Below are 26,500 nucleotides of genomic sequence, written 5' to 3' on the forward strand. Positions count from 1 at the left end.
GGTTTAGGCTGGTTTACTATAATACATCTGCCTAGAGTCATGCCTCCCTAGATGCAGTATTGAAATACTAGTGCAAACCAGACGTTGTAAACTGATGCCTGTGCGCTGAGCCTCACCACAGCTACAATCCTACGAGTCAGTGTTTAATAGCTGATCCATTGACAAGTTTGGATTGTATGTTGTGTGGTGCAAGGCAGACAGTAGCGGTCGAGGGCTGATTTGGGAGAAGGAAACCAACCGCTTGGCGCTCTCAGCCTCAACAAGGAAAGGTGCTAATAAAGATCATACAGACCATTAAAAATGCTCATAGCTGTTAGAACCATGCTCTGAGATCTTAGCGAGCTACTCAATGCCTCTTTAGGCATTAGGCATCTTTGAAATCACTTTCGTAGCGCCAGGATCTGGGGGCGGATTAACAAGGAAGGGCCTATCTACGAGTCCTGTGAAGCCATACAACAAGAACAAAACTGCGATGTATCCAGACATTTTAGATCACAGCTTACTATCTGAACTTCTATATTTTTATGAAGTCGAGACCAACAGGATTGCTAAGGCATTTTCAATATCTTGACAATCTGGGTAAATAGGTAGGTATACGTCAAAGCATTTGCATTTGATTAATCACAATAAAATCTCCGAGGCTCAGTGAGCACACTCGAGACCCCTTGTCTAGGTCAGAATGTAAGCCGGCATAGCGCTAGTGGGCATGTTCCCTGTCCCCGCGGATGTTGGATGTTTTGTTGGATTTTCCTGCTCTATAATTAGTTACCGTGGAATGCACCCGACACGTGGAGGGGGCTGGACGTTAGCCCTAGTAGGTTGTCGGTGATAGATCAGCTCATGATAGGATAAGACTCGAGCAGGGTATTCTCCGCCTGACGGATAGCCCCAAGGTATCGGCCTAAGACAAATACATGGGTAGATGAGGCTCTCACGCTAAGCTTCGTGGACCTCCATAGCATACAAAAGTACCGTATCTAGAGATGATTCGGTTTAGAGACGTACTAATGTACACTATATGGCGATATATTTTTCTTCATGTTATATATGTATGTATGTTATGGTGTATAATTGGAGATTATGTCCAGTGGGATTTGCAGAAATTATGCAAAATACTAGCAGTAAGACATGAATGCACCAAGATATATTCGCCGTAAATGCTACCAGGTTGGTCCAGTGACCAATGTTGACGCCTAATATTAAAGAGCCAAGACAAAACAAAGCCCAAATCGTGTACCCCCAAACTGCCAATGAAGCCCTCCGATGACAGACAGTACAGTACAAGACACGAGTTTGTTTCCCAGACTAAGTTTTGTCATGTCGCCCACACAAACAACAACGCCATAATTGTAAATTCAAACCCAACCAACTCCGTATCCCCGATTCCTCCTTGTTCCTGGCGCTTGTAAGGAATTCACTTTCACAATAGAACGTAGAAATGAAAATGCCAAAGCCGATCCATCAAGGGCCAACTCATAGATTTCAACATTAGGCAATAGTGTCTGATGTGGTTTTCAGAGCCCAAAGAACTTCCAAGAACCGCTTTGCCCCCAAAGCCGAAACGCAAATTGCACATATAATCAAAATTCAAGATAAAACGCCGCACATGAAGAATGGAGAGTAAGATGCCAGCTCAAACATCTCGACATTCTTGAGTCTTGCGTCTCTTACCCTTTGGCGGGGGATCAAGCGGGGTACGCTTGTATGTGATCGTGCGGGTCACAACTTGTCTGACACTGACTGCCTTCGTGGTTGCACTTCTCGGTGTCTCAAGATATCGAAGCTTCCAATCTGATGGGGAGAATGGCGATCGAAGACTGGCTGCACTGCGAGGAAGTGCGCTCCATTGGGTCGCACTATAGGGACCCGCGCTGTATGGAGTTGCACTACACGGGGTGGCAGTTCGCGGGGAGTCTCTTGAAGAAAAAGACTTGAGTGATTGGGGAATGCGTAGTCGTCGTAGCGCAGGCGGGGCCTTGGCTGACTTCACAGTGCAAGGGGAGGGTGGTGGGAGGGATATGGCTGGCGTGGTAGGCGACTTGACAGAAACCTCGGAGGAGAGTGCGGGACTTGTTGCAGTAGACGGCTGCGAGATTGGCGATGGGTCACTTTTTTCGATTGGAAATTTTGGAAAGCCTCCAGCGCTGATAGGACTTGTGAAGACCGGTGTTAAAGCGTTGAGGAAATCGGTATATGCCAGTGGGGGTGTGATAGGCGTTGCGCTTCCATCTTCGCGCTTGATGTCATCGACGGTGAGGGTCTTAGAATCCTTGTGTATTTCTGAAGGGAAGATGAAGGTCTTCGGAGTCTTCAGTGGATGCAAATCAGGCTTTCGGGCCGGCATCTTGCTCAATAGGGTATTTGCAAGTCGGAAGAAACGAGCGCAGAAAGGTTGAGGTAGGCTGCTTGGGAGGGATGTACTAGTGACGCAAGTACAGGACGAGAGCGGGTCGGCGAGAGCGGGTCGCTCGCGTCTTGATCAAAGAGAAACGACAAGATATCTGAGTATAGATGGAGTCAGAATAATGATCGAGAAGACAGGGTCGAAGAGGGAAATAAGTAAGTCTTACCAAGAAGTAAAGACTCAGGAGGGCTGAGGAGATCTTTTTCTATACGGAGAGTAGGACACGAAAGGTGGACCGTATTGTACAAAACCGTAAGAGCTGTACCGTACTGGACAGTATCAGTCAATACGTAGGTGATCGACTAAGTCAAAACGGGTTAGCGTAGCCAATCGCATATTTGGCCCCGAAGGACTCACCAGTCCTGCTGTCGGAACTTAAAGGGGGCTGAGCAAAATGAGAGGATTCGCCCCCAATTTAAACTGCAAGCCTCAACGATGGTTTGGTTTGGATGAGAAATGTATACAAGCGACCAGCACTTGGTTAATAAAATGAATGAATGAACACCAGCAAGGTGAAAGATGACAGACGAAAGATGAAAGACAAATCAAAGAAAAAAGGAGTATTGATAACTATGTAGAAATCAACTAGGAGGAATACACAAGACTATTATATACACCAACAACCCCACCTGGGCAGATAATAACCGCTTCTATAATAAAAAATGCTTGAGATAAAACAACGGCCGCATTATCGCGCGCCTCCTGGATCAAGAGCATCAGCCTTTCTCTATTCCCAAAATATCCTCCACACGACGGCGTCGACCGGCGGCTTGGTTTCTTCAGCAACCGTGCACTTGCGGCACATCGCCCCTCCTGGTTCGCTACCATCAGAGCGCGCGGCATTCATGACATTAGCGGCTCGATGTTGTACAACAGACCAGAAGGTCAAGATGCCAATAGTTGTGAGCTTCTCAAGTCAACCGAAGATCCAGCGGAACAAACCTCAAAGTAAACATAGCAATTGTTTCATCAATCGCCGAGGCAGTCAATCATAGTCTCTCTGGACAGCGGTTAGTCTGCAGACACCAGTTCTGCAGGACCTTGTTTACACCAATCCCTTGATGCTACCCTTTGAAGAATTAATGTACACTATCAGCGTTTAGCTCTTTGCATGCTTCACCTCCACAATGGATCGCTGCAGGACATGACCCTTGTTTCATGACGAAACTCTGCGCTGATAGTATGGCAAGTGCCAGATGAGCATCGCTTTCGAAATTTGTATGGCCATAATCCAACGATAGGGCGCTATTTTTTTTTATTTACCGCCCATTGACTTAATTACAAAGTTCCGCTGTTGGTCGAGGTCAAAATCATCGAAGAGCACCTCTCATATTATGAAACAGGGGCATATTGGCAATGCAGGAGCTGTAGGATTGATTCAATGCCGTGTTGTCTGTTGAGGCCGAGCGCTTGCCCTTGAGAGTGTTTATTTTGGTATTGACATGAGTCAGTAGAAGCGGACATCTATTATTTAATCTCTAGACCCGCAGAGTGAATGGAGAGTAGAGACATATCCTCTCTATGACAATCCTATCTATGACCAAGAATGTGAGAGCTAACGCTGCATAACAAGAAAATTCATGTGTCTAGGCAAAATGATTGCTCTCAGAGAAGCGCCGCGATTTCTAATGGGAAGAATTCGTCAGGAATTATCTTGTTTCAAGCCAGGGAAACGAGTGACAAATTTAAGAGAGATACCTAGGTAGTTGGAAGTCAGGAAACGCACATGAACAACACACAGAGAACCCGAGTTTATACAAAAGGTAAATTTGATTTAACCTAACTGTATACCACTAGGCAACGCTCGTAAAGGTCACAAAAACAGGAAAGCGAGAGTCAGGGGATATAATCCAACACGAATCCCAAACGCCCGAAAACAATAACGAAAACACCATCTCTTTGCTCAACTATGTAGCATATATGCAAAACCGAGTATTTCTCCAACAAACAAGACCGCTTGAGGGAGCCTGGGAGATACCACCGAGCGATCTAATGCCTTGACTTGCACATGAGGTTAACCATAGAGGTTGCAACTTGTTCTTGCGACACATTCAAATCAGAAGATGGCGCCATCCATTTCGGTTCATGACATCTCGCCAGTGAACCTGCTGCCTCTTAATTTCTCGCATGCCAGGCGACAAAAGAGGAACAGAAGGGATGGCATCCCGTCTCATGTCCGTGGATTGATATCCTGCCTCGAGCTCGTTCTCTTCCAAAGGGAAGGACGGGCTGACGGGATCATCAGATAACCGCCAGTAATCATTCAACAATTGGTACATGCGACCAATACTTCCCAATTCGGCAAGATCGCCCAAGGCAGTCACTCGATCATCCAAGACTTGACGGAATGAGCTCGAGGGAGTAGAGAAAGCCCCAGCGATAAGAAGTGGCCAAACAAGAGAGCGGTCAAAGCCAAAAGGTCCTGCTGGAATGTAAGACATGGCATCTGTCAGTGCATTAACAAGATTGATGGTGCTGGTCTGATTGCGATCGCTTCCAGGAATGAGGCTGCAGAGGTAGATGCGGGCGGCAATGCGGAAGATAGCAGTCATCGTTTTTGTCAATGCATCGGGGCGAATTGCCCCAGTTTCCGGTGAATACGGGCTCATTAGCGTTGTATCGGCATCTTCGGTGTATTCCAACTGACTGCCCAAAGCCGAGACGTGTGTGCAAACAGCAATGGAGTCAATGCGACCCTCCATTTTGAGTGATTCTAGACAGGCAACTTCAGAGATGAGGTACATAATACGGTCATCGCATCCCATGAGTTCTCGGAGACCAGAAGATGTTCCACTTAGGTGCTTAGCGCGATAAGAGTGAGCGAACTGGGGTGTTTTCCCAAGCATTGTGGCACCCAGAATGTCAATCCAGGATGTCAAAGACATGCTAAAAGGGGGTACTGTGTGCATTGGACCACATGGGATTAATTGGTTGGTTAAATCCAGTTTGCTGACTAGGTTTGATGCAGCTTGGAAATGGTCGTTCCAGGGGATATCAGGGAGGTAATCATCGGGCGCGCCAACCGAGCAATGAAAGAAGATCATGGCAAGAGTCGCATCCAAAATGTGCTCATGATCAGCGTCCTTATTCAGTGCCTTGCACAACTCGGAAATGGCTTCATAGCGATGACGCATAATATCGTGGTCGATTTGTTCACCATTTAGTCGACTTGTTGTTTTGAGATGAATTGCGGCGACACTAAGACAGCAATGGAAGTATGACTTGTTTGTCTCCAGAGACTGAAGAACAGCCCGAGCCCGCGCAGAACCACGCTGATGAACCTCCAGGATTGGGAAAATCATACGCAAGACATTGTCCACGAAATGATCCAGAAGCGGTCGGTCATAGTCATCGACGGGAATATTGGCTTGTAGGGAGGCGTGAGATTGTCCAACACGTTGACCACCTAGGACTGTATTTCCCTGGGAGAATTGACGAGAAGAGTCAAAACATTCTTCTTGAAGCCACTCATCTGACGGGAAAGTGGGAAGTGTGGCGTGAAGTTGTGGCGGGCCCATCGCATTGAAGGTAGAGACCGAAGAGTCATGTCGCAGAGGTACATCGTTCACAAATGTTTGGCGTTCGGTTTTGACATCAACTTCATAAGGATAGTGCTGCGGATAAGATATCGGTACGAATCCAGGAGTCGAAAAGTGCGCTGCGAAACTTGGATCGTATCTCTCAGCATAAATCGGGCGGCTGAAGTCGTTTTCTCCAGAACTCGGCGATGAGAGGGCGCGGTTCATATGCTCTGAGGAAGATATTAGAACTTGATCGGTAAACACCGAAACCAACCTTGGAATCAATAGTTGACTCGACGCACCCTGAAGAGATCCACTTCGTTCCAATGACTTGGTCTGCTTTATTTTGATTTTGATCCGTTCTTTTTGTTGCCTTCTTTGCTCTGCATTGCTCCACCATACGGGTCGTTTATATTCACATTTGATGCAAAGATTCGCACAGGCTTTGCAAGCGGGATGGCCTTCATCGCACTTTTTTCTTCGCAGGCGACAGGTGAAGCAACCTATGGAGATCGTCGATGTTAATAATCCAAAGAAGGCAATCGACCATAAAGCAGTGTAGATGTTCATACCAGAGCGTGACCTTTTGTGCAATCGTCCAGACTTGTCTAGCTGCCCGTTGAGGGACCCCTCCGCAGAAGAAGAATTCATGTTGTTTGTTGAAGCATCGCCGGAAGCGTTTGAAGTAGGCATTTTCGCAAAATAATCCTCAATATCCAGTATTGACGACAAGAAAAGGTCAATCAATGACCAAAGCGATCGAAATAATTGGAGGCGGGGTGAAATAATAATATAGTTGATGAGGAGGACCAGCCACCTTATTCGCAACTAAACAGACGGCGCAATGGCAAAGCTGAACCGGCAGCTTATACACTCTATTAAGGGTATAATATAATGGAAGATGGAAACGAAGGTTGGAAAACACACTTCTTCGAGACGGGTTCAAAGGATATCTTTTATCTTGAGATCTCGGATGCGGCTAGTTATAAGTCTGAGCTACGATCAGCAGCCCTGGCATGCATGCTTCTAATTTTGTTGGCGGTAGAGGAGCCTAGTTCGAGCCGGAAGAATATGCGAACATCAGGTGGGGAATAAAACCCCAGCGGCAAATCAATTTCGAGGCACGGGTTGTTGGCCGGGTCCTCAAACTAAATTTGGGACACGACAGGGGTGCAAGCACGAAGAGTGACGGACGACAGGTATCCAGGGCCGATCCTCTAGAGTGGCGTCTGCAGCTAGCAGATAGTGATCTCTGGTAGGACGACTGGGGCCCCCATGATGCACAAGAGTTACAGCGGACCTGCGAATTATCCCTGCTAGTGCCCAACTCTTTCGGGGTAATCACCAACTCTCAAGCACCTCACTTACCACTTAGTGCAACTCTGGGCACGGCGCGTTTGGACGCTGATAGGCTCTTCACCGAGAACTCACTTCATTCTTGCTTTTTCGACGTAGAGACTTTCAGCCAGTCAAACTTCTATATTTGGCTAATAAAAACGAAAAAAAATGGTCCCAATTCTACAGCGCACAAACATTTTCTCACAGGACCGCAATCAACCAACAATATCCGAAAATACCCTCGGGTTAGATTATTTCTACGCTTACTTGAGAAAGCGGGGTTGTTGGTTTGTTGGAATTGGAAAAATCGATACCGCCAGAATGATAGGTGACTAGCCCATCTTTGCGAGTCAGGCAATTTTCACACTAAACCCAAATCAGTGGGAATATTTGGACAAGATTGGATGGTATTGGTCGAACAGTAAATGGTTGGTGAAAGCCATGCAGATTTAGACTGTGATGAAGAAGCAGCTCTTGCATGCCAAGCTTCTATCTCCGGCTCCTGATTCGCTGATTGTTCATAAGCCCAAGGCCGACTAAATTTTAGTGTCATCGGTGTCGTGCAGAACGGTGGACTCATAGCCAACCGTGGGGCCGGGCCGGGCAGGGACTGGGAAACGCTAATGTGCCAAGTCTGACGCTCGGACTGTGATAAGGGCACATCCAGCAAAATATCCTTAATTAGCAACACTTAAGCGCCTTAATTAAGCCTAATTATACTGTTTTTGAAAATGAGACAGCATATTATTTCCTATTTCTGATAGATCGGGTGAGCAAAAATCCCTCCAAAGTTCTATTAATAATTAGATGAGGCATTATTAGGGGAAACTATAGATTATTTGTCCCATAATTAGCAGCCAAACCACAAACAGAAAGACCCCGTGGACATAATTAGTATCAATTTGAGCGGGGTAATCAGAGCAATATGCCCAGATGGAGTCTGCATCCTCTAAAGTCCGCATTGATCCGGATACTACGATGAATGTATGCGATTTCCGAATCAGAAAGGATCTGCTTCGTACTCTGGTTCCAACTAAATTTACCCTTCTAAATTTGGAATGAATTGGATTAGCCATGATTGTTTATGTGCTTAATTTAGACACATGTAGTAATAATAGGGAAAAGATGAGTCGCGACTTGCGCGATAATTGATTGAATACGGCTAGTGAAATAATGCATAACACCTCTTTTATGAGAACATTGGCTCGGTCAATTATCTCCGGCTGAGGCTAGCATGCTGTGACCACAACCGATATCAAATTGCTGTTTTGATTGCGGCCAGGTATCACTTTATACCCACCGTAGGCTGAACTACTATCGGTATTATCATATCTGCAGGTACTTGATAGCTATGTCATACAATGCCAGGGGATGCTTTTTTTAAGAAAAAAGAGATAGGGCTTATTGTCTTCCCAAGGAGCAATCATATCGTTACATTGCGATCAACACATTTTATGTATACTCCGCACACACAGATAGTTCAGGACGTTCATTTGCCTAAGGTCCTGAGTAGAATCAAGACCATCATTTTTCTTCCCCTAGGGAGCCTTGGAGCATTAGGCGTTGTTAAAGTGAGAATTAACAAGACGGAGTATTCTCGATCGTAACCCAAGTACAAAATGTAGACCGTTGCCAAGAGAAATTTCGAGGCTACCTGCATAAGGTACGGACCAATCAAACATCAGAATTGATATGACATGGACCAGAAGTCGTCACATGGCCCCAAAATGACCTGTGCCACGGGCACGTGCACCCTGGGGCACGAGGATGTTCCAAGGTGTATATTCATCGGCGAAGAGTTTGCTTGCCCGTATTCATAAATCTCTAGTCCAGCCGAAACATGGATAGGAGACTAGAGCTCTACTTGAAAAGGATAAAGTAAACTATACATACGAACCCTAGGTGTTGATGGGGAAACATCCGTTCTGCATGATACACATGGAATAAAGAAACCATGCAAGGCTAAGACCCACCCGCAGAGGAACACAATACAATATTTCCACCTTGCAAATAGTTTTAAGACAGACAAGCAATAAGATACATAAAGTGCTCGTGGGTGGAGCCGAAGTGCATACTTACTCGTAAGTATTAGGTATCACTACTCCAACAGAGTAGAGTAACGAGATCGAAACTCTACTATGTACGTTAATATGTGGATTTCCACCTGAACTACATCGTCCTTCAAGAGGCGGAAGACTGGGTCATAAAGGAATGTCGAAATGTGGTCAATGCTAGAAAGGACATATTTTTTAGATTGATCGAGTGCATTTCTCACCAATGCCACCAAGTCCCTTATGCGACGGGAGTACTCCGTAAGTAACTTGGTCCAAGTATGGCGAATGCCTGATGTACATGAGCACGCGGTGTGATTCATGTTGGCTTCAAGTGAGACTGTACATAAGTAAGCCATTAATGGATTAGATACGGAGTAGAGAGCGGTCTCTACAAAGTAGAGAAAATTTGATTTCTGAAAGTAGAGGAAATGGCATGAGAATCTAATTTCAACTGAGGCCAGGAGAATCCAGTTCAAACGGAGTACGTGGATATGATTGGGCCTATGACCGATCCCGAGTTTGGAAGATCAGGAATACGGGTAGCCACCGCATGAGGCGGATCTCATACGCAAATTGCATGGATCAAAATGCGCTGTACCTAAATAGTTTCGGCTGCGGTGTGGTTCTCGAGGCACGCAACTATAATATTTTTAATTTTGTATATACACCCGGGGAGGATTTGCTTTTTTTTTTATCAACAAATAAGCGACTAATATTCCGTAAAACAAGCCGACTTCGTTCCATCAAAAAACATCCAAGGATTGAAAATTAAGAAAGCTACTCCGTTCTATGTATTGCATAGTACTAGGTATCCCTGTAGAGGCTTAATAATAATCGCTTTTTGGGAAGACAGTACGAAGAAATAATGATCTGCAGTGTGATGGGCGGCGGATGGGTACGGGTGATTGTGTGACTGTTAACCACTTGAATCCTTCTCGAGCCATATCCCTGACTGGGCAGAAATCCTAGTTAACTGTACTCAAATGAACTAATTTGGGAACATATACTCCGTACTGAAATTCCTAGTAATATTTATGAGTTAGCTTCAGATCATTCTCTTATCGAATTGAGGCGAGTGTTCCGACTCAAAGAAAATGGGCATGCCAATACCCCCGTTTCTATGGACTTTATTTTGGCCCCAAGCCCCTTGAGCCGTCGAGGAAATGCCATCAATTTATAGAAATGAACTCGAAACCTCTCTACGCGCCAGGAATTCGTAGGAATCTCTGCCCAGCCCGTGGAATTGTTGCCAAGGTTATCGTCACAGCAGTAGCGCCGTGATGAGTAGCCTCTCACAGACCGCCATCACCCGCTTTACTCAACCCCTCATGCAGGTTCGATGTGAACTGAGTTGCGTCTCGCCCAACGAGCATGAGAAGCACCCAGTCCTACCAGATGAAAATATGGGTCTTTGACCACCAGCCTTCCAAGCTAGTGTTCCAGGTTAGCTTGTCGGCCACCTAGATGCATCATCATGGGCGCCTCGCGGTGCTTACCGCTGAGCCATGCCCCCAGTCGTTGTCTGAGCTACACTTGTTATTCGTCGAATTTGTGAAATCGTCTGAAGCACTTATTACCGAGCGATTCTACTGGTGGCCCACAGAGGAACAGGTAATAATTCCCAGATGATAACTTGGTACATAAACTCATCCAACACCCAAATTACTCGTTTCTGAACTTGTTCCCCATTATCATATTATTCTAGCGTGCTTGAGTACTCGGCCCCGCAATTATCAACATAAGCCGCCCAGTCTTATCAAGACCTTTGGGCTGGTCATTCCACTGGTGGCTATTTCACTTCCAACAATCTGAAGTCTAGTGCCGGCACTCCAACTAGATTGACCCTCGGTGACAATATGGTTCGTTTGGTTGGATCTTATGTGAAATTCCATATCTAACCCGAAATAAAGGAGGCCCAATATACATATCACATGAACTTTCTAGTGAACCAGAAAGAGGAACCCCTGCCACTTTTCCCTCCAAAGACTGCAATCCATCGGCCATTTTCGGAGGCGACAGAGATCTTCGAGGAAGATGGATACCATACCTACTCAGATAGCTCACCTATGAGAAGTGTGGCTTCCGTGAGTGACATTCATTCAAGTCTTCAAATATGCCATGAATATAAATACTAATACTCTCCTTTAGTTTGGAACTGGGAGCACATCCACAGCCTCGACCCCGGACAATGTCACAACCCCGAACTCGACCGGACTGACAGCTTTTCATTTCCATATTGATGACAACCATGTTCGAGGCCCAAACGGTCCCCATTTGTTTGGGTCGTTTACTGGGTCTGACCTCCAATCAGCCACAGAAATCGACCCAGTGCTCCAGCAAACACCCATCAGCACTACGGGTCCCTATTATCATAAAGCCTCGAAGTTTGACCCTTTCCGAAGGGATACACCAGTTCCAAACCGCTCGGCAGGGCCAACCCCTGAGCCCCTACAGCCCACACCTATCGCTAGTCAGGCCTTAGCATTTGGTCGGACTGGGCCCCAGGACTGGACACCTGCAGAGGTTGTAATATGGATGCAAAGTCTTGGGCTCGAAGATGATATCGTGGATACATTTTTGGCTAATGACATTTCCGGCTCTATTTTGCTGGAACTTCAATCGGAAGACCTCAAGGAACTCGAGATCGCGTCTTTTGGCAAGCGACACAAAGTAATGAGCTCTATCAAAAAGCTTAGAGACAGCGGCGTGTTCACTAGCACAGACACTTCTTCTTCACGCTCGCGCAACTCGAGTGTCTCCAGCGATGCTGCGTCTACTCGACAAACATCAGTGATTTCGAGCAATAGCTGCAACACGTGCTCCACTGCCGATAAAAAAGCGAGTAGCGCGAAGCCTCGGGCTCGTCGCCAAAACTCGGATGGCAATGCCCGCAAGAGAACTGACCTTGTTCCTGGTGATTCCGTCTCTATTGTTGCCATCGAACAACTTCTACCCAAATTGCATCAGTGCCCCAAGGGTGAACAATGTGGAAAGTGGCAAAAGCAACAAGACAGGCTTGCTCGTCTTGCTCGAGATTTGCCATTCGAGCATTTCGGCTCTCGCTGCATCGTTGCGGGAGACCCCGGGAATCCGAAGACAGCCCCAAACCTGCTCAAATCCCCGAAGTCCGAAGTTACCCCCTCGATCATCGCGTCCTCGGATATAATGGGACCCGGTAAGCCATCCGCCTTCCAACTTTCCCAGGAAAAGTTGAAAGACGTAAAACCTAGGGATCCTCAAGAGAATGTGCGAAACTTCTTGAACTTCCAGAGCCTCGACCGATTGCAGACAGTCAATCAATCTGCAACACCCTCGAGAGGAGTTCTTTCGTCACCTGGATCAGACTCTTGTGATTCAGCGAAGGTGACACCTACACTTGCTGAACATCTTCGGCACCTGCCCAAGCTCAGAATTCCGAGCATGCATGATTCCAGCGATGGGTCTGTTTTTACTGAAAATATGTCAGCTCTACGTACTATTACCCCTTCTATCCTGTCCAGAAGAAACCATTTCTATGATCGCCCCACCGTCCCTGGCGGACAAGCGCCCATCTCCCGTGATGTGGCAGCCTCGCCGGCAGACTACTACCGAGTCGATCCTTGCTATCGGTCGGAAACACCATTTTCAGATGTGGATGTGGATGCACCAATAACCGCAATTCCAATTGGGCCAGTGGCACGAGAGGAGTCGCAATCAGTGCCTCCTAATATGCGCTTTGGAAATAGGAAATACGTGGCAGAGGAGCCAATCACTCGGCCATTCTCAACCAAGGCAGAAACCAATTGGCGAAACCCTTCAATTCAAAGTGTCGCCACAATGGATCCTCTCAAAGAGGGCCGTGCCATGAGTCCAATTGAAACCCCAGAAGATCTACAAAGAACACCCCGTGCACCTCAAATGCGCAACAATACCTTGATCCCCTTCACTAGACGTGGCCAAGACGATATAACCCACAGTGGATGGATGAAGAAACGGAAGACCACTAAATTGCTATGCCGTGACTGGGAAGATCATCATTTTACGCTGAAGGGCACACAGCTCTTAATGCATGATGATGATGCGTCTATCCATAGAAACTCAAAGGCGCTGGAGTATATTGATGTCGATGACTACGCAGTAGCCTGCTCTTCATTTGCGTCGAGGTCCAAGCTGACGGCGGCATTCAGGAAGACTGTTCTCAAACGCAGTGATAACCCACTAGAGGTGTCGGCTTTTTCATTCTCCCTGATTCCCACACCCAATGGGAGCGGTTTTGTTGACCGCAAGACCATGTTTTTGAATAGTGGGAAGTCGCACCACTTTGCTGTCAAGTCCCGCGAGGAACGTATTGACTGGATGCGAGAGCTTATGCTGGCCAAAGCTCTCAAGCGTGGTCGAGACAGCGGCGCTGAGCTCACGTTCAATGGGGCCAATATGATATGAAATCTTTTTTTTTGTTGGCACCCCTCATAACAAGTCTCAATTTTTCTCACTCCTTTTGTTTCCCCTTTGCATCTTTCTTCTTGCGATACCCGTGGTTGCAGGACCAGGAGTAGACAGTACTCTTCTCGCACCTTATGATTTTTGAACAACTTAACGATGTGTTGCCACGAATTTCCTTTGCTTTGTTATGCTTTTTTATCCTGATTTCTTTTGTTATATTATCTCTTTTACTAGTTAGAATGAGAGGAATACCCGGCAGACGGTGGAAGGCTCGCGCTATCCTAGTCGCCTTGAGAGTTTATTTACAACGATAAATACATCCCTAGTATGGAGTACATTTATCACAGATAATTTATCTCAATTTTAGTATTCCGTATAAAGTATAATCTCCAAAGTTCCGAAGATAGAATGACCAAGAATGATGCCTTGGGATGCTGGCATTCGTCTGTGGACATTTGTCCCCCTCTTACGTTGTAGGTAAATACAACATACAGCGTAGGTAGCAGAGGTGGTTTTTTTTTTCTTTCTATTATTAACTTGACCTCTCTACTTTGTAAAATTTCTGCGTTTGTGGCGGTCAAGTATGTGATATGCATGGAAGTGCACATATCACAGCCCCCGGCGACTAAACTACCATCGTCAGTGGACAGGGCCCCGCACCCCGTGGACAAGACTTGAAATGCAGGCGCTAACGGCTCTCCGCCCAGCCCTTTGCCAATCCCTGCTTTGGTGGCTTCAGCTCAGGCTGGGTTGCCTGCTTTGACCTAAACAATAATAAATGTTGTCTTTATAGGCCACAGTTATTTGCGATACAAAGTAGCGGCGCTGAAGTATGTTTCATGTCGCGCGATCAGTGGGCGTCGGCGCTACAGTGCACAGAAACGTCCCCCTTCGGCTATCATATCTCTTTGTGTACATGTTTCCCATCACAGTTCGTACAGGGGTCCCTCACTCGGCCCCTCCAAATCCAACAATACGTGCTAACTCCATTAGGAGTGGTACAATTTCATGGAATTAACAGCCTGCCCCGGGTTTCCGCAGTCATTTTCGAAACTGACACCGCGTGCCTCAGACTACACTTTCTTTCTACAACGTATTTCTGACTGCGAGTATGTTACCTTCGGCCTCTTTATTACTCTGATATATAGATATATTCTAGTTCATGAAGCCTCCCAATATGGTCGATCGCTCTGTGATTCGGGTTCGCCTGGCCCGAGTTGCGCGGTCCATCCGGGCAGTCATGCGCTGCCTGGGTGGAAACAGAGAATCCCAAGAAGGTGCACAGCGAGCTATGTTGGTTATGTGTGAGCTTCTTGATCTATTATGTCGACTTCAGGATCAACTAAACTGGGCGGAGGATAAATGGGTCGTCGATCCATCGCGTCTGCGTAACCTCGACGAAGTCACCCGTTATTTCGAGTCGACGATTGGGTCAATCGAAATATATTTCCAGCCGGGTGGCATCAGCGCTCGATCTTTCAGAAAGCGCTTGCTGGAAAATACCTTCATCCCCAGATTGGAGCATTTTAAGGTCATGATGATTCTAACCATGCAACCCGAGTCTCGGTATGTGCTACCCAGTGGCCTTAGCGGTCCATATATTGTCCTGGGTTATAGACCAAGACTAAACTCAAATTCTTTTACATAGAGAGAAGTCCCGAGTCGAAGCAAAACTCCGAGGTGTACTCCGGCAATTCTACGAGATGGACTCTGGTCAGTTGAAACAAGCATGCCCCTCAAATTGGTTTTTTGGCTGAACCTCTGTTTTTCAGATTCAATAAGAGCCAGCACACCAAAAGCGGAGGACTATCACAATATCACAAGTCGTATGACCACCAAGAGCTTCATGAGGCTGGCAGACCTCTGCAATAGACGGCAAAAAGGAACATGTGAATGGATATTTAACAACGATACGTATACAAAGTGGCTTTTTGGTTGCAGCAGAACGCTTTACTGCGTTGGACCAGGTACTTAGTCCATCCAAATGATGTACTCAGATCGAAATCCAAAGCTAACCAGATTGAAAGCCGGCGCTGGAAAGACTTTCCTCGCGTGAGTCAACCACAAAATCAGACAATGTTGAGATTCTAACACAACTCTAGATCTACAATCATTGATAGCCTGCAGAATGCATTCACATCTGCAGATGTGGCTATAGTTTTTGTTTTTGGTCATGATGAAACAGATGATAACGCAAGCTCTGTGGGATTCCTCGACAAGATACTTGCGCAGCTTGTATATCGGAAACGGACGCCATCCCACACTACTGCTTCATTGTACAACTCCAAATCTTTCGCGGAGGGAAAGGTTTCAGCAAAGACCTATCAAGATGCTATTCGCGCCGAGGTCAACAGATTCTCGCGAGTTATGTTCGTTATCGATGGAATCGACATGCACATGGAGAAGGAACGGATTTTGAATCGTCTTCAAAAACTCCCGGATCATGCACAGCTTCTTGTCACAACGAGAGAAGCAAAATATGCACCCAAGGACGAGCACATATCCGTTTTGGCCACCCGTAGGGATCTTGAAACATACGCATGCTGCCGCATTGAGCAAGATGGGGGACTGAGCACTCTGTTGAAGCAATACGCCCCTGAGTTGAAGATTGCTGTTGTTCAGCAAGTTGCTCAGAAGTCACATGGCTTGTAAGATTATCATCTCCCTTTGAGCAATATTGCTTTTCGGGCTTCAAGAATTTCCCAGTTAACATTTTACTATTTCGACTTAGATTTTTGTTGGCCCGGCTACAAATTGATCTTTTATCCCGATGCAATGATGGAAACTTGCTACAAAGGTCTCTCTTCCACCTACCCGAGAGTTTAAGCGATGCATACGGCGAGTCTATGACCCGCATTGTCAGCCAGAATCCCTTCGCCAGTCGTTGTCTTTACTGGACATTGTATGCCCAGAGGCCTCTGACTGTCTCAGAGTTAACCTTTGCAGCAAGCTTTGAGTTACAAGGCAACGGCAATTCAAAAGAGTCCTCTTTCTCTGCGCATACCATACTTTATGAAGCTGCCGGGTTACTGACCATTGACGCCATGAATGGGACAGTTCACTTGGTTCACAAGACAGCTAAAGAATACCTCAGCGGACCGGCAGCTCGAGTATTCTTTCCAACTGCCAAGGCAAATATTGCAGATGTTTGCCTCTCGATAATAACCCCAGATGAAGTGATTGATGATTGCTACGTCAATCCAGGAACAAGTCCTCGCAAGCCCCGTGGAAAACTGCTCGACTATGCCACAACTTATTGGGGAAACCACGCCCGAGAAGTTGGCGAAGATGAACAGGCGACGCAAGTTCTCATCCGAGCATTCTTAAACAAACTTTGCTGGAGACGACCCCCCCAAACAGAATCTTGCACTCTTGGGCTAGAACTGCCGAAGGAGTTGGGATTTGGAAAATACTTTCCAGACTGGACTTCTCTGCATGTGCTTGCTTACTTTGGCATCACCGGAAAGGCAAATCGCTTGATTGAGCAAGGTGCCGACCTCAATGACTGCGATAATCAACTTGGCATCACCCCTCTGCATTGTGCAGTATATCGAGGCAATGAAGAGATGGCTGAATTGCTTCTCGATGCCAAAGCCAACATCAATGCGACTTGTAAGAGCGGTAAAACTGTTTTGCACATGGCTGGGGAACAAGGACACCGGAAATTGATCAAGTTTTTGCTTCACCGACGAGTCAACTCGAGGACACCAACCCAGCAAGGAGCAACAGCTCTTCAGCTAGCTATTGGGACAACCCATGATGAAGCAACCGTTCCACTTTTGATTAAAAGCCGATTCGACATGGATGTTCAAAACACTGTTACTGGAAACACTGCGCTCCATCTGGCAGTGGAATTGAGACGGCCACGTATCCTAGCTTTCCTTCTGGAGAAAGGGGCTAGCGTAAACGTGCTGAACAGAGACGGTATGACTGCCCTTCAACTCGCTTGCAAAACAGACAATTGTGAAGCCGTGGCTCTTCTCCTTGAACGTGGCGCTCAATTAGAAACTCGCTCTTCTCGAGGAAGTACTGCTTTACAACTCTCTGCGTCGGAAGGTAACTGGGTCGCATTTGATCTGCTGGTAATTGGAGGGGCAGACATCAATGCATGGGATAGCGAAGGTGACTCGTTGCTTCACAAGCAAGCCCGTGCAACTTCGCCTTCCGCGACTTCTATTGCAGCACATCTACTCGAACAGGGTGCAAACATAGAGGCCTGTAACTCACAGGGCTATACGCCATTACAATCCGCCGCCGCATGTGGAAACAAAACAATATTTCTGCTCCTGGTAGACCAGGGAGCAAGACTTGATGTTCAAACTGCCAAGGGAGAAACTCTTCTTCACATCACGCCTCCTCTCAACCAAGACTGCCTTGACATTGTCGAAACACTACTGGAATTTCGTTTCAGTGCCAATGCAACAACATGCAGTGGCTTGACACCTCTTCATCATCTTGTAATCAATGCATTCAACTCCCCAGATCCCTTGTCCGAAAATACTGCCATTTTCCTTTCATTGCTCTTGTCCCATGGGGCTAACATCAATGCCCCGACGGCTTCTTATAAGGCCGAGACGGCACTTCATATGGCAGTGACTGCCAAAATTCCACGCGAGTCACTGGTATCGCTGCTCATCAAGAATGGCGCATCACTTGACGCAAGAACATCTGACGGCAGAACGCCGTTACATTTAGCTGCGGAGCGAGGTCGCCATAATCTTTTCCAAATACTGTTAGATGCGGGCGCAGATCCTTCAATCAAAGACGCTGGAGAAACACCAACCAACGACAAAGTCAAAGGAGATGGCCAGACAGCAATAGACCTGGCTCGTAAAAACCCAGCCAGTGTGCTTTGGTTTGATAATACTGGCAAGTTGGAGTCGCTGCCAGCGATGCACCAGCGCAGGAGCCTTGCCACAACTATCGACTCAGTCGATATTGGATCTGACGTTGGTGAGATAGCGGGATCGACTTTGGTTGGTGAGGATTGTTCGATCTGGGGATCGAGGGCATCAACCACTTCCATGGATCTTCCGTCTATCGTTTCGTCTTCTTGCTAAGATACGTACCACAACTGATTCGACTTTTGCTTTTTCCTTTTGTTATATTCCCCTTGTCTGTTTCATTTCCCTAGTCTTTTTTGCTCTCTCTCCCTCTCTCACTCATGCCATCTCACTGCATAGCGCCAGCGTTGCTCTTTGTTAGGCCACGGGTTTGTTTCACTTAAATCTATTCTTTTCTTTCTGATTCTGTTCCCAGGGTGTGAGCTGTGTACATAGAAAGCATGTTCAGACCTTGATCACTTGGGAAAATTTCAATCATCTTACTTCAGGCCTGTCTTCGCAGGTTCAATAGATAGCCTTGTAGCTCTTGAAGATGAGTAGCATATACGTATAAGATTCGATATTGCAAATCAGAGAAAGTAAAAGCTCTGTATATCTGTTCTTAAACAAACAAACACTTCGCACATATAATGTTGGTTTAACCCATCATACGAACGACTAGATATGCCCACCCATCTCCATAAGCAGAGCTCCTCACGAGCTCCTCGATCGGAGCAGACATGGGTATCACAGCACCGTGTAAGACGGGCTTTGCAAGGACAGGGGTTCTCCGACTGGGAAACAGATTTGGTAGCAATGTGTGCAAAACAGTCCCGACCGTTTGAGGCTGGAGGGTAGAACCGCTCCGCGAGCTCAACATTTGACTTGACTGCATACTCGATGCTGGTATTGAAGAAGGAAGTGGCGATTGCACCACTTTAAGGGAAGAAGACTCGGCGTCTAGTGGGAGTGGTAGAAAAATCCGGATCGGGACGTTGCGGAAAGGTTGTGAGAGCTGAGGAAGAAGGATATTTGATATGCGCTGAAAGGAAGGAAGATCGACTGTGTTTCTTCGCGTTAGAATGGTCTCTATCATTGATGCAGTAGAGGAATCTCCACACGAAATGCTTGACTCACGCTCTTGAACGGCATTCCAAAGTCCCGATGAGTCTTCTTTTGAGAGACTCATGATGCCTTTGGCTGTACCGTTTCTTAGGAAGTCCGCCTCCTTCACACTGTTTATGAACGCGTCGTTCATGACCATTCCATCGGCATCAAGGCGAACAAGGTCATTCGGCCAGTCGCTAAAGTGCACTATCAGACGCCAGGGCCGCGATGACCCGTCGTTAGGGGACTCTTTATCTCTGGCGGCGGTCTTTGATGCTGGGTCTACTCCTGCATAGAGGTCAAATAACAACCCGACTGGGTAGTGCCATTTCAGGGGCACACCCTCAAACTCAAACCAGCCATCATGAGATTGGGAGTTTGGCTCTATCAAAAATTCCGAGAAAAAAGCTCGAAGCTTGGGTAGCAGCGAGGGAAGATATGATATGCGCGGATATGAGATCTAGCAAGTAAGATCAGGATTTGTGCATATCAAATGTTTGAAGAACAGACATACAAGATATGGATCCGTCTTGTCGAAGGTTCGACTTTCTGATGAAGCTAGAACAATCTCCAGTGGCAAGCGCCCGTCCCAGACGGCCTTCTGGATAGATCCGAGAGACACTCGGTTCTCCATCCTGATGATCGATAAGGCGTTCAATTCTTTCTTCCAATGTTTGATTTTCTGCTGATTTATTAGGACATGGTTAGCTCATATAGCTATTTACAATATAGAGAAACATACTTGATCTTCACACCCCGTGTTTTGAATTACTAGACACGCGCTGAGATTCGCATGTCTCCAACCGATAAGACTCGCAGATTTGGAAATGCCCCGCTTTAGATGTGGTCATGATCCGGGAAACGGCGTATCCACAAAATTCCCGAGACAGTCGGCCACTCTTGGAAAATCAAGCGTTTGACGTGCAAGGAGATATCGGCGGTTCGTGTTGACATAGCGTGACTTGAAGAAGCGCCAAAGGTTGATGGCACGTGTCGCTGCCTCAGGCAATAATCCTTCATAGTTATGCCTCAGGTTCCATAATTTATCTCTCCAACATTCCAAAATTGGGGCAACAACGACTTATGGACAATTTATACACAGGCTATATTCGATGCGATAGGACTCAAGGTCCCTCCAGCAAGCAGATCTTCCAGGACACCGGTATCCTCCAGGTTCCCGGTATCCAGCACTACTTTCATCGTGTTTGTTGACCATCAGGTCCTTTGTGAGACTATATACAAAATATTTTTACACGTCAAAAAGCTTCACAATCTCGTCCGCATTAAACGCGGTCCTGGCGTGTTACTCGCATTTCTTGCCCAGCTCTGATACGTGGAAATTTTTTATTTTATCCCAAAATCTAGTCTCTATCGAGAAAGTCAAATTAGAACTACCATGTTGAAACCTGTCCATCCGTAATCCACAAGCTGGACAGCAGTGGAATAGGCACAAAACAATTGAATCGCCTCGCCAACTGGTGTTCCGTCCGCCATGCTTTGCAGCTGCCTCGAACTTTTGGAGCTTTATATTCTTGGCACCACCCAAATTCGAAAGCTTCTTAACATGATGTTCCTGTAATGCAGTGACTACATCAATACTGCAGTGAATCCTAGCTATGGAAGCATATCCTAAATCTTCGAAAAGAATGACCAAGCAACCAAGCAACCAATGTAAGGAGCAAATCGATGCTGCACACGTTTCGCATCGCTTCCAAGCTGGGTTGACATCGATCTACAAGTTTGGGTGCAAGCTGTGCCAAGGGACTCACTGAAAAAAATTAATTCTTATAAGCCGAGAAGTCTGGAAACTGCCGCCGCAGAAGCTGCTGCCAACACGGCAAGCAATGTGAGGGAATTCGAATATAAGCCTGCCAAGATATGCCAGTCATTCAACTCCAAGGCTGGGACCTTTGCACCTTTCCAAGGGCCCTCAGGTATGTAACAGTCCAATTTCTGAAAGATCAGCCAGACTGAGCATGGTCCCCGCAATCCGTGATACACCATACGTTTTCATCCCCCACACCGCGTAGTCCCCTGCCGGTCCTACGGCGAAAACTGCATTTGTGCCTCTTTTGTATCAAGGAAGACGGGCACCGGCACCCACAAGCGCACAGCAAAACCTATTAAGCATCAGTTATTTTACTAAAGTTATCCGAAAGACTTTGAGCGATAAGTTGTGATTTTAGCAGCACAATTCCTTGAACGCCCCTGGGATATCGCTGATGGGTCGGGACAGGTTAGTGCCAAGAATTCATTTATCTAAAAAGTTGGTTTGTATAACTCTCTGGGTAAAGGCTGCCCGCCATTTGAACGTCGATTTCAATACATAGTGCATTTTTGAGTACCAAGGCCGGGCGGCAACGCCACGGCATCCTTCCAAGCCGGAAACGGGCCGAAAAGAACTTGTATAGTTCTTGTCATTAAAGCACCACTGACAACAAGATCAGGATTATGTAGTAACCGTGTAGCTTTATTGGATCAGCACGTTCGCTCATATATCTATTTGTTGGTAATCCGGGCCCGACGGCCCCTGCGACGTAAACCCCGGAGTTACGTTTAGTGCAAATGTGCATTAGGGTGAGTGACTATCCCGGGCGGGGTCTATGCCGCCACTTCCGGGGGATATTGTGAGAGTGTAGGATTCCAGGTAGGGACAAGTCATGATGCAACTTCAAGGATTTCTCCTCACAATACTCCGTACGGAGTACATATGTACCAATCCAGTTGAAAATTCTTCTTTTTTTTTTCTATATCTGTCTAGCTTACTTCGGTTAGTGTCCCGAAATCGGCAATCAAATAGACTTTTACCCCTTCTTCCGGTGTGCTTCGTTCTTCGGACACGGCATTCGTCTTCCCGAGAGCTCGGCAAAACTCCGGCTCCACACGTGGTTAAGGGTTCTCCCCTATAGGCAAATGAATATTTTTGCATGCTCCTAGAACAATTGGGGAAAAGAAATCCAGGGTATTCACTTAACAAGCGGGACTTTGCTGTGCCAGTCTCTCCACACTGCTTCAGTTTGCACTATTGTTCCGCCCAAACTAGAGAGAAAATCAATCACTAGGGGCGATGGGCCTCACCGGTGCCCCAATACAATAATATACATGCTCGAACGGCTAAACCCGTAAAACTCGTCTCCGGTGCAGAAGCAACAGTACATGTCACAAAGGTGTCTACCATTTATTGTACCCAAGAAAACACTCTTGAATAGAAGGAAACAAGAATTCCCGGTGATCTCATCCAGTTTGATATACGTTAGAAACTATATAAAGCTTATTTGCCGGCTGAATGTTTGCTCCGGGGAAAACGTTACCCCGGCCAATGTTCCCACTCGTCCACGGGTGGACATCTTCATGCATCTGTAATCATCGCCGTATGGTAGCCTCACGTTTGAACCCCATATTATGTTGCCCCAGTCTATGGGGTTTTAGGCGACGTGTGTTGTGGGGAGCTTAGTTGGGGAATTTCCACACCCACAGTCCATTAGGATAGCGGGTATTACTTAGGGCCCCGTTCTAGCACCCCTTGACTCTCTCTTTTCTCCATCTGCTTTCGAGCAAATTTTTTTGGTCTTCTCGCCCTGGCCTTCAATTCTACCTCACACAGCTTGAACTGTCACATCTTCAGCCATGGGCATTCTCACACTTGCGGAGGATCGGCCAACGCCCAAGTCCGTTTACAACTGGCGTGTATATGCACTCGCCGGCATTGCATCATGTGGTTCCAATATGATCGGTTATACTAGTGCTTTCATCGGTACAACTATCACACTCACCTCCTTCATGAAGGAATTCGGCCTCGACGAGATGTCTTCCACACAACGATCTCTAATTAGCGAGAATATCGTCTCTCTTTTCATTGCTGGTGCCTTTTTCGGCGCCCTGGGAACATACGCCCTCGGTCACTTCATCGGCCGCAAATGGAGTTTGGCTGTTGCTGCCACCGTATTTTTTCTCGGATCTGGACTACAACTCGGTGCCAACAGTGCCCGAGGGCTGGGTATTCTCTACGCTGGTCGTGTGTTGTCCGGTTTGGGTACCGGCATAGCCTCGAATATCATTCCCATATATCTTTCCGAACTAGCGCCACCTGCCATCCGAGGACGGCTCGTCGGTCTGTATGAGCTTGGTTGGCAGATAGGCGGAATGTTGGGTTTTTGGATTAATGTGAGTCTCCCTGCTTTTCGCCAGTCTTTGTTTCCTCCCGTGCCATCGTTGCATTCAAAGCTAACCTAGTTATGGTAGTATGGTGTTGAGCAGCACATGCCTCAAGAGCACGAGCAATGGATCATCCCCTTCGCTATCCAGCTCGTCCCGTCTGGTCTACTTTTCATAGGCGCCTTGTGGATCAAAGAATCCCCTCGTTGGCTGTTCCTCAAGGACCGTCGCCGCGAAGCGATGGAGAATCTTTGCTGGATCCGCCAATTGGAGGCCGACGACATGTATATCACCGAAGAGGTGGCTGCGATCGACCAGGCCCTTGAGCATCAGAAGAGTTCTATCGGTATTGGCTTCTGGAAGCCCTTCCAGGCTCTCGCCACTAACAAGAGCGTCATGTACCGTCTGATGCTGGGCTGCATGCTCTTCTTCTGGCAAAACGGCTCCGGTATCAATGCCATCAACTATTACTCGCCTACCATTTTCAAATCGGTATGATTGCGCTTCATCTGATGCATTTCCAATGATCAATTAATTGTGCTAACTTACGTTCCTTAGATTGGTGTCGACTCCAACACCGTTAACTTGATGACCGGTATCTTCGGTGTTATTAAGGCCGTTATGACCTTTGTGTGGCTCTTGTTCCTGGTCGATCAATTCGGAAGGCGCAATCTGCTCCTTGTTGGTGCCGTGACTGGATCGATCTGTATGTGGATCATCGGTGCCTACATCTGTGTTGTCAAGCCCGAAGATAACCCCAGCACGTCTCTGAACGGCGGAGGCATTGCGGCCATATTCTTCTTCTACCTATGGACTGCAGTCTACACTCCTACCTGGAATGGTACCCCTTGGGTTATTAATTCCGTAAGTCATTGCTTATTATCATCCTCAATTAAACCTTTTCCTAACAAGTTATTAGGAATTCTTCGATCCCAATTTCCGTTCCCTGGCTCAGGCCGCCACGACCGCGAGCAACTGGCTCTTTAACTTCCTCATCTCTCGCTTCACCGAACAAATGTTCGAGAAGATGCACTACGGCGTGTACTTCTTCTTCGCTGCACTGTCGTTCTTGGCATTCTTCTTCGCCTTTTTCCTCATCCCTGAGACCAGCGGTATCCCTCTTGAAAAGGTCGACCGCCTGTTTGATTGCAAGCCCGTCTGGAGAGCAAACAAGATGCTCAAGACTGCCCTCGCGGAAGAGGAGGAGCAGTTCCGCTATGAGGTTAAGGAGGCTTCGTACCATGAAGAGAACACTGGTTCAATTGCTCCTGCGCCTTAAGATGAAGAGAGAGAAAAATGAGCGATACGGTTATACAATGGATATATATAGATGCTGTAAAGATTGGTGTACATTTTCATGGACTTATTTTTCAATTGCACAAAAACATACAGTGTGCTGACCCAGTTTTGAGTATATACCTACCTAGGTAGGTAGTTCGCGTTGTGTAAATTTTTAAGTTATTCGCACGTTTTTGGGAGCTCAGGCCAGTAACAGACCCCCCCCCCCCTTCCCGGCCCCCCTTGTTTTTCTTCCATTTTTTTAAATAGCTCCAAAGTCCGGATATTACCATGCAAGTTCTCTATTAATACATAAACATCATCTTTAGAAGAAAAGAACTTGAAACAATTACCGGTGAAGCGCAGCAAACTGGGGACATTGGGCGTTCTGCATCACCTGGCCCTGCCCCTTGGTTTCTTGAAGAACGACTTTGTGACTATTCCCACGCGCATATGGTATAACCTAACACGAATCAACAAGCGAACTCCTGCACCGTCTTGCCAGTAGCGATAGACCAAGGCGCTCTGGTTGCGACCACACCCATATCACTACATGCCCGCGTAGGAATAAACAACATTCGGGTGGAGTCTTGGTTTGACGAGTAGGCGGAGAAAGGGTGTGAAAGAATTTATGATAGACATAGGACACACCCATTGCTATGGCAGCATGTATAATGATTTTGTGGATTGGCGATTCCTGGTTCGCTTGGTCGATGACGGGTCTGATGGATAGATAGCATGCATATTGTTGGGCAACAAAGTAAAATCTATTCGTACCCCCATTTACATATGATATCACCTGGCGTAAATGGCTCCTCGGATCGTCCCTTTGCTGATCCTTTGCCGATGAACATTACGATTGCTGCCGTCCGTTCTTGATTCCTGTGTTAGGGTTGATGGCTACGTCATGCCACGAGATGGCCCTGCAGGGTATAGATCAGCAGTACATGTTATTGAAGACGAATTGAGATATGTCGGGCACAATGGAATTTCGTGGTTCTCAATCCTTTCCAGTGCATATTTGACCTCGGAAAGCTGTCGCTAATGACAAAAAAAAGTTAAATTGGAGGTATGGCGATTTGTTGTAGTGTAATTTTTAAATGAACCGTCTTCACCAAGTTGTACGTAGCACAAAACCAGGTTTTGCATATATTATTGTAGACGCAAGGAATCGCAGGGATTGTCAACCGGTCAAGCGAATAGATTCAAGCTTGATTCTCCTTTCCCCGCATCGCATAGCTGAAATATTTTGATTTTAGCGATGTGTGGGAAAAACCCAAGTTGATTGGAATCCGGGGCCTCAAATATATGTATAAAAAGAAATACTGGATCGATTTTCACAAAATCGTAGTGTGGTCTTGTCGACTCCATAACCTTGCTAAAATGATGGACGGGGTA

General features: G+C 46.7%; 7 protein-coding genes across 7 annotated transcripts; 3 read left to right on the forward strand and 4 right to left on the reverse strand.

Moving 5' to 3' along the window:
• Positions 1-1,633: 1,633 nt before the first annotated feature.
• N7471_004552 (uncharacterized protein) lies at positions 1,634-2,344 on the reverse strand (the record flags this gene model as incomplete). The annotated part of the gene is made up of 1 exon (XM_057277271.1): positions 1,634-2,344. The coding sequence occupies one exon, from the start codon at positions 2,342-2,344 to the stop codon at positions 1,634-1,636; it is 711 nt and encodes a 236-aa protein (XP_057136881.1).
• Positions 2,345-4,455: 2,111 nt separating this feature from the next.
• Positions 4,456-6,618, reverse strand: N7471_004553 (Zn(II)2Cys6 transcription factor; the record flags this gene model as incomplete). The annotated part of the gene is made up of 2 exons (XM_057277272.1): positions 4,456-6,155; positions 6,228-6,618. 2 exons carry the CDS (start codon positions 6,616-6,618, stop codon positions 4,456-4,458), a joined length of 2,091 nt encoding a protein of 696 aa, XP_057136882.1.
• A 4,555-nt stretch (positions 6,619-11,173) lies between these two features.
• Positions 11,174-13,739, forward strand: N7471_004554 (SAM and PH domain-containing protein; the record flags this gene model as incomplete). Its single annotated transcript, XM_057277273.1, has 3 exons — positions 11,174-11,176; positions 11,228-11,401; positions 11,466-13,739. 3 exons carry the CDS (start codon positions 11,174-11,176, stop codon positions 13,737-13,739), a joined length of 2,451 nt encoding a protein of 816 aa, XP_057136883.1.
• A 1,177-nt stretch (positions 13,740-14,916) lies between these two features.
• On the forward strand, positions 14,917-18,799 carry N7471_004555 (NACHT and Ankyrin domain protein; the record flags this gene model as incomplete). Its single annotated transcript, XM_057277274.1, has 5 exons — positions 14,917-15,305; positions 15,388-15,452; positions 15,767-15,791; positions 15,842-16,387; positions 16,471-18,799. The coding sequence occupies 5 exons, from the start codon at positions 14,917-14,919 to the stop codon at positions 18,797-18,799; spliced, it is 3,354 nt and encodes a 1,117-aa protein (XP_057136884.1).
• Positions 18,800-19,220: 421 nt separating this feature from the next.
• On the reverse strand, positions 19,221-20,303 carry N7471_004556 (autophagy protein 5; the record flags this gene model as incomplete). The annotated part of the gene is made up of 3 exons (XM_057277275.1): positions 19,221-19,624; positions 19,700-20,129; positions 20,184-20,303. 3 exons carry the CDS (start codon positions 20,301-20,303, stop codon positions 19,221-19,223), a joined length of 954 nt encoding a protein of 317 aa, XP_057136885.1.
• Positions 20,304-20,516: 213 nt separating this feature from the next.
• On the reverse strand, positions 20,517-21,401 carry N7471_004557 (uncharacterized protein; the record flags this gene model as incomplete). The annotated part of the gene is made up of 2 exons (XM_057277276.1): positions 20,517-20,749; positions 21,065-21,401. Coding segments are annotated over 2 exons (570 nt in total), but the record flags the coding sequence as incomplete, so codon positions are not given.
• A 1,895-nt stretch (positions 21,402-23,296) lies between these two features.
• N7471_004558 (sugar porter family MFS transporter) lies at positions 23,297-25,103 on the forward strand (the record flags this gene model as incomplete). Its single annotated transcript, XM_057277277.1, has 4 exons — positions 23,297-23,833; positions 23,912-24,316; positions 24,383-24,688; positions 24,744-25,103. 4 exons carry the CDS (start codon positions 23,297-23,299, stop codon positions 25,101-25,103), a joined length of 1,608 nt encoding a protein of 535 aa, XP_057136887.1.
• Between the last annotated feature and the right edge of the window lie 1,397 nt (positions 25,104-26,500).

This window comes from Penicillium samsonianum, assembly GCF_028829775.1.
Source record: "Penicillium samsonianum strain IBT 33392 chromosome Unknown utg000003l_segment0_segment0, whole genome shotgun sequence".
Taxonomy (NCBI): Eukaryota; Fungi; Ascomycota; class Eurotiomycetes; order Eurotiales; family Aspergillaceae; genus Penicillium; species Penicillium samsonianum.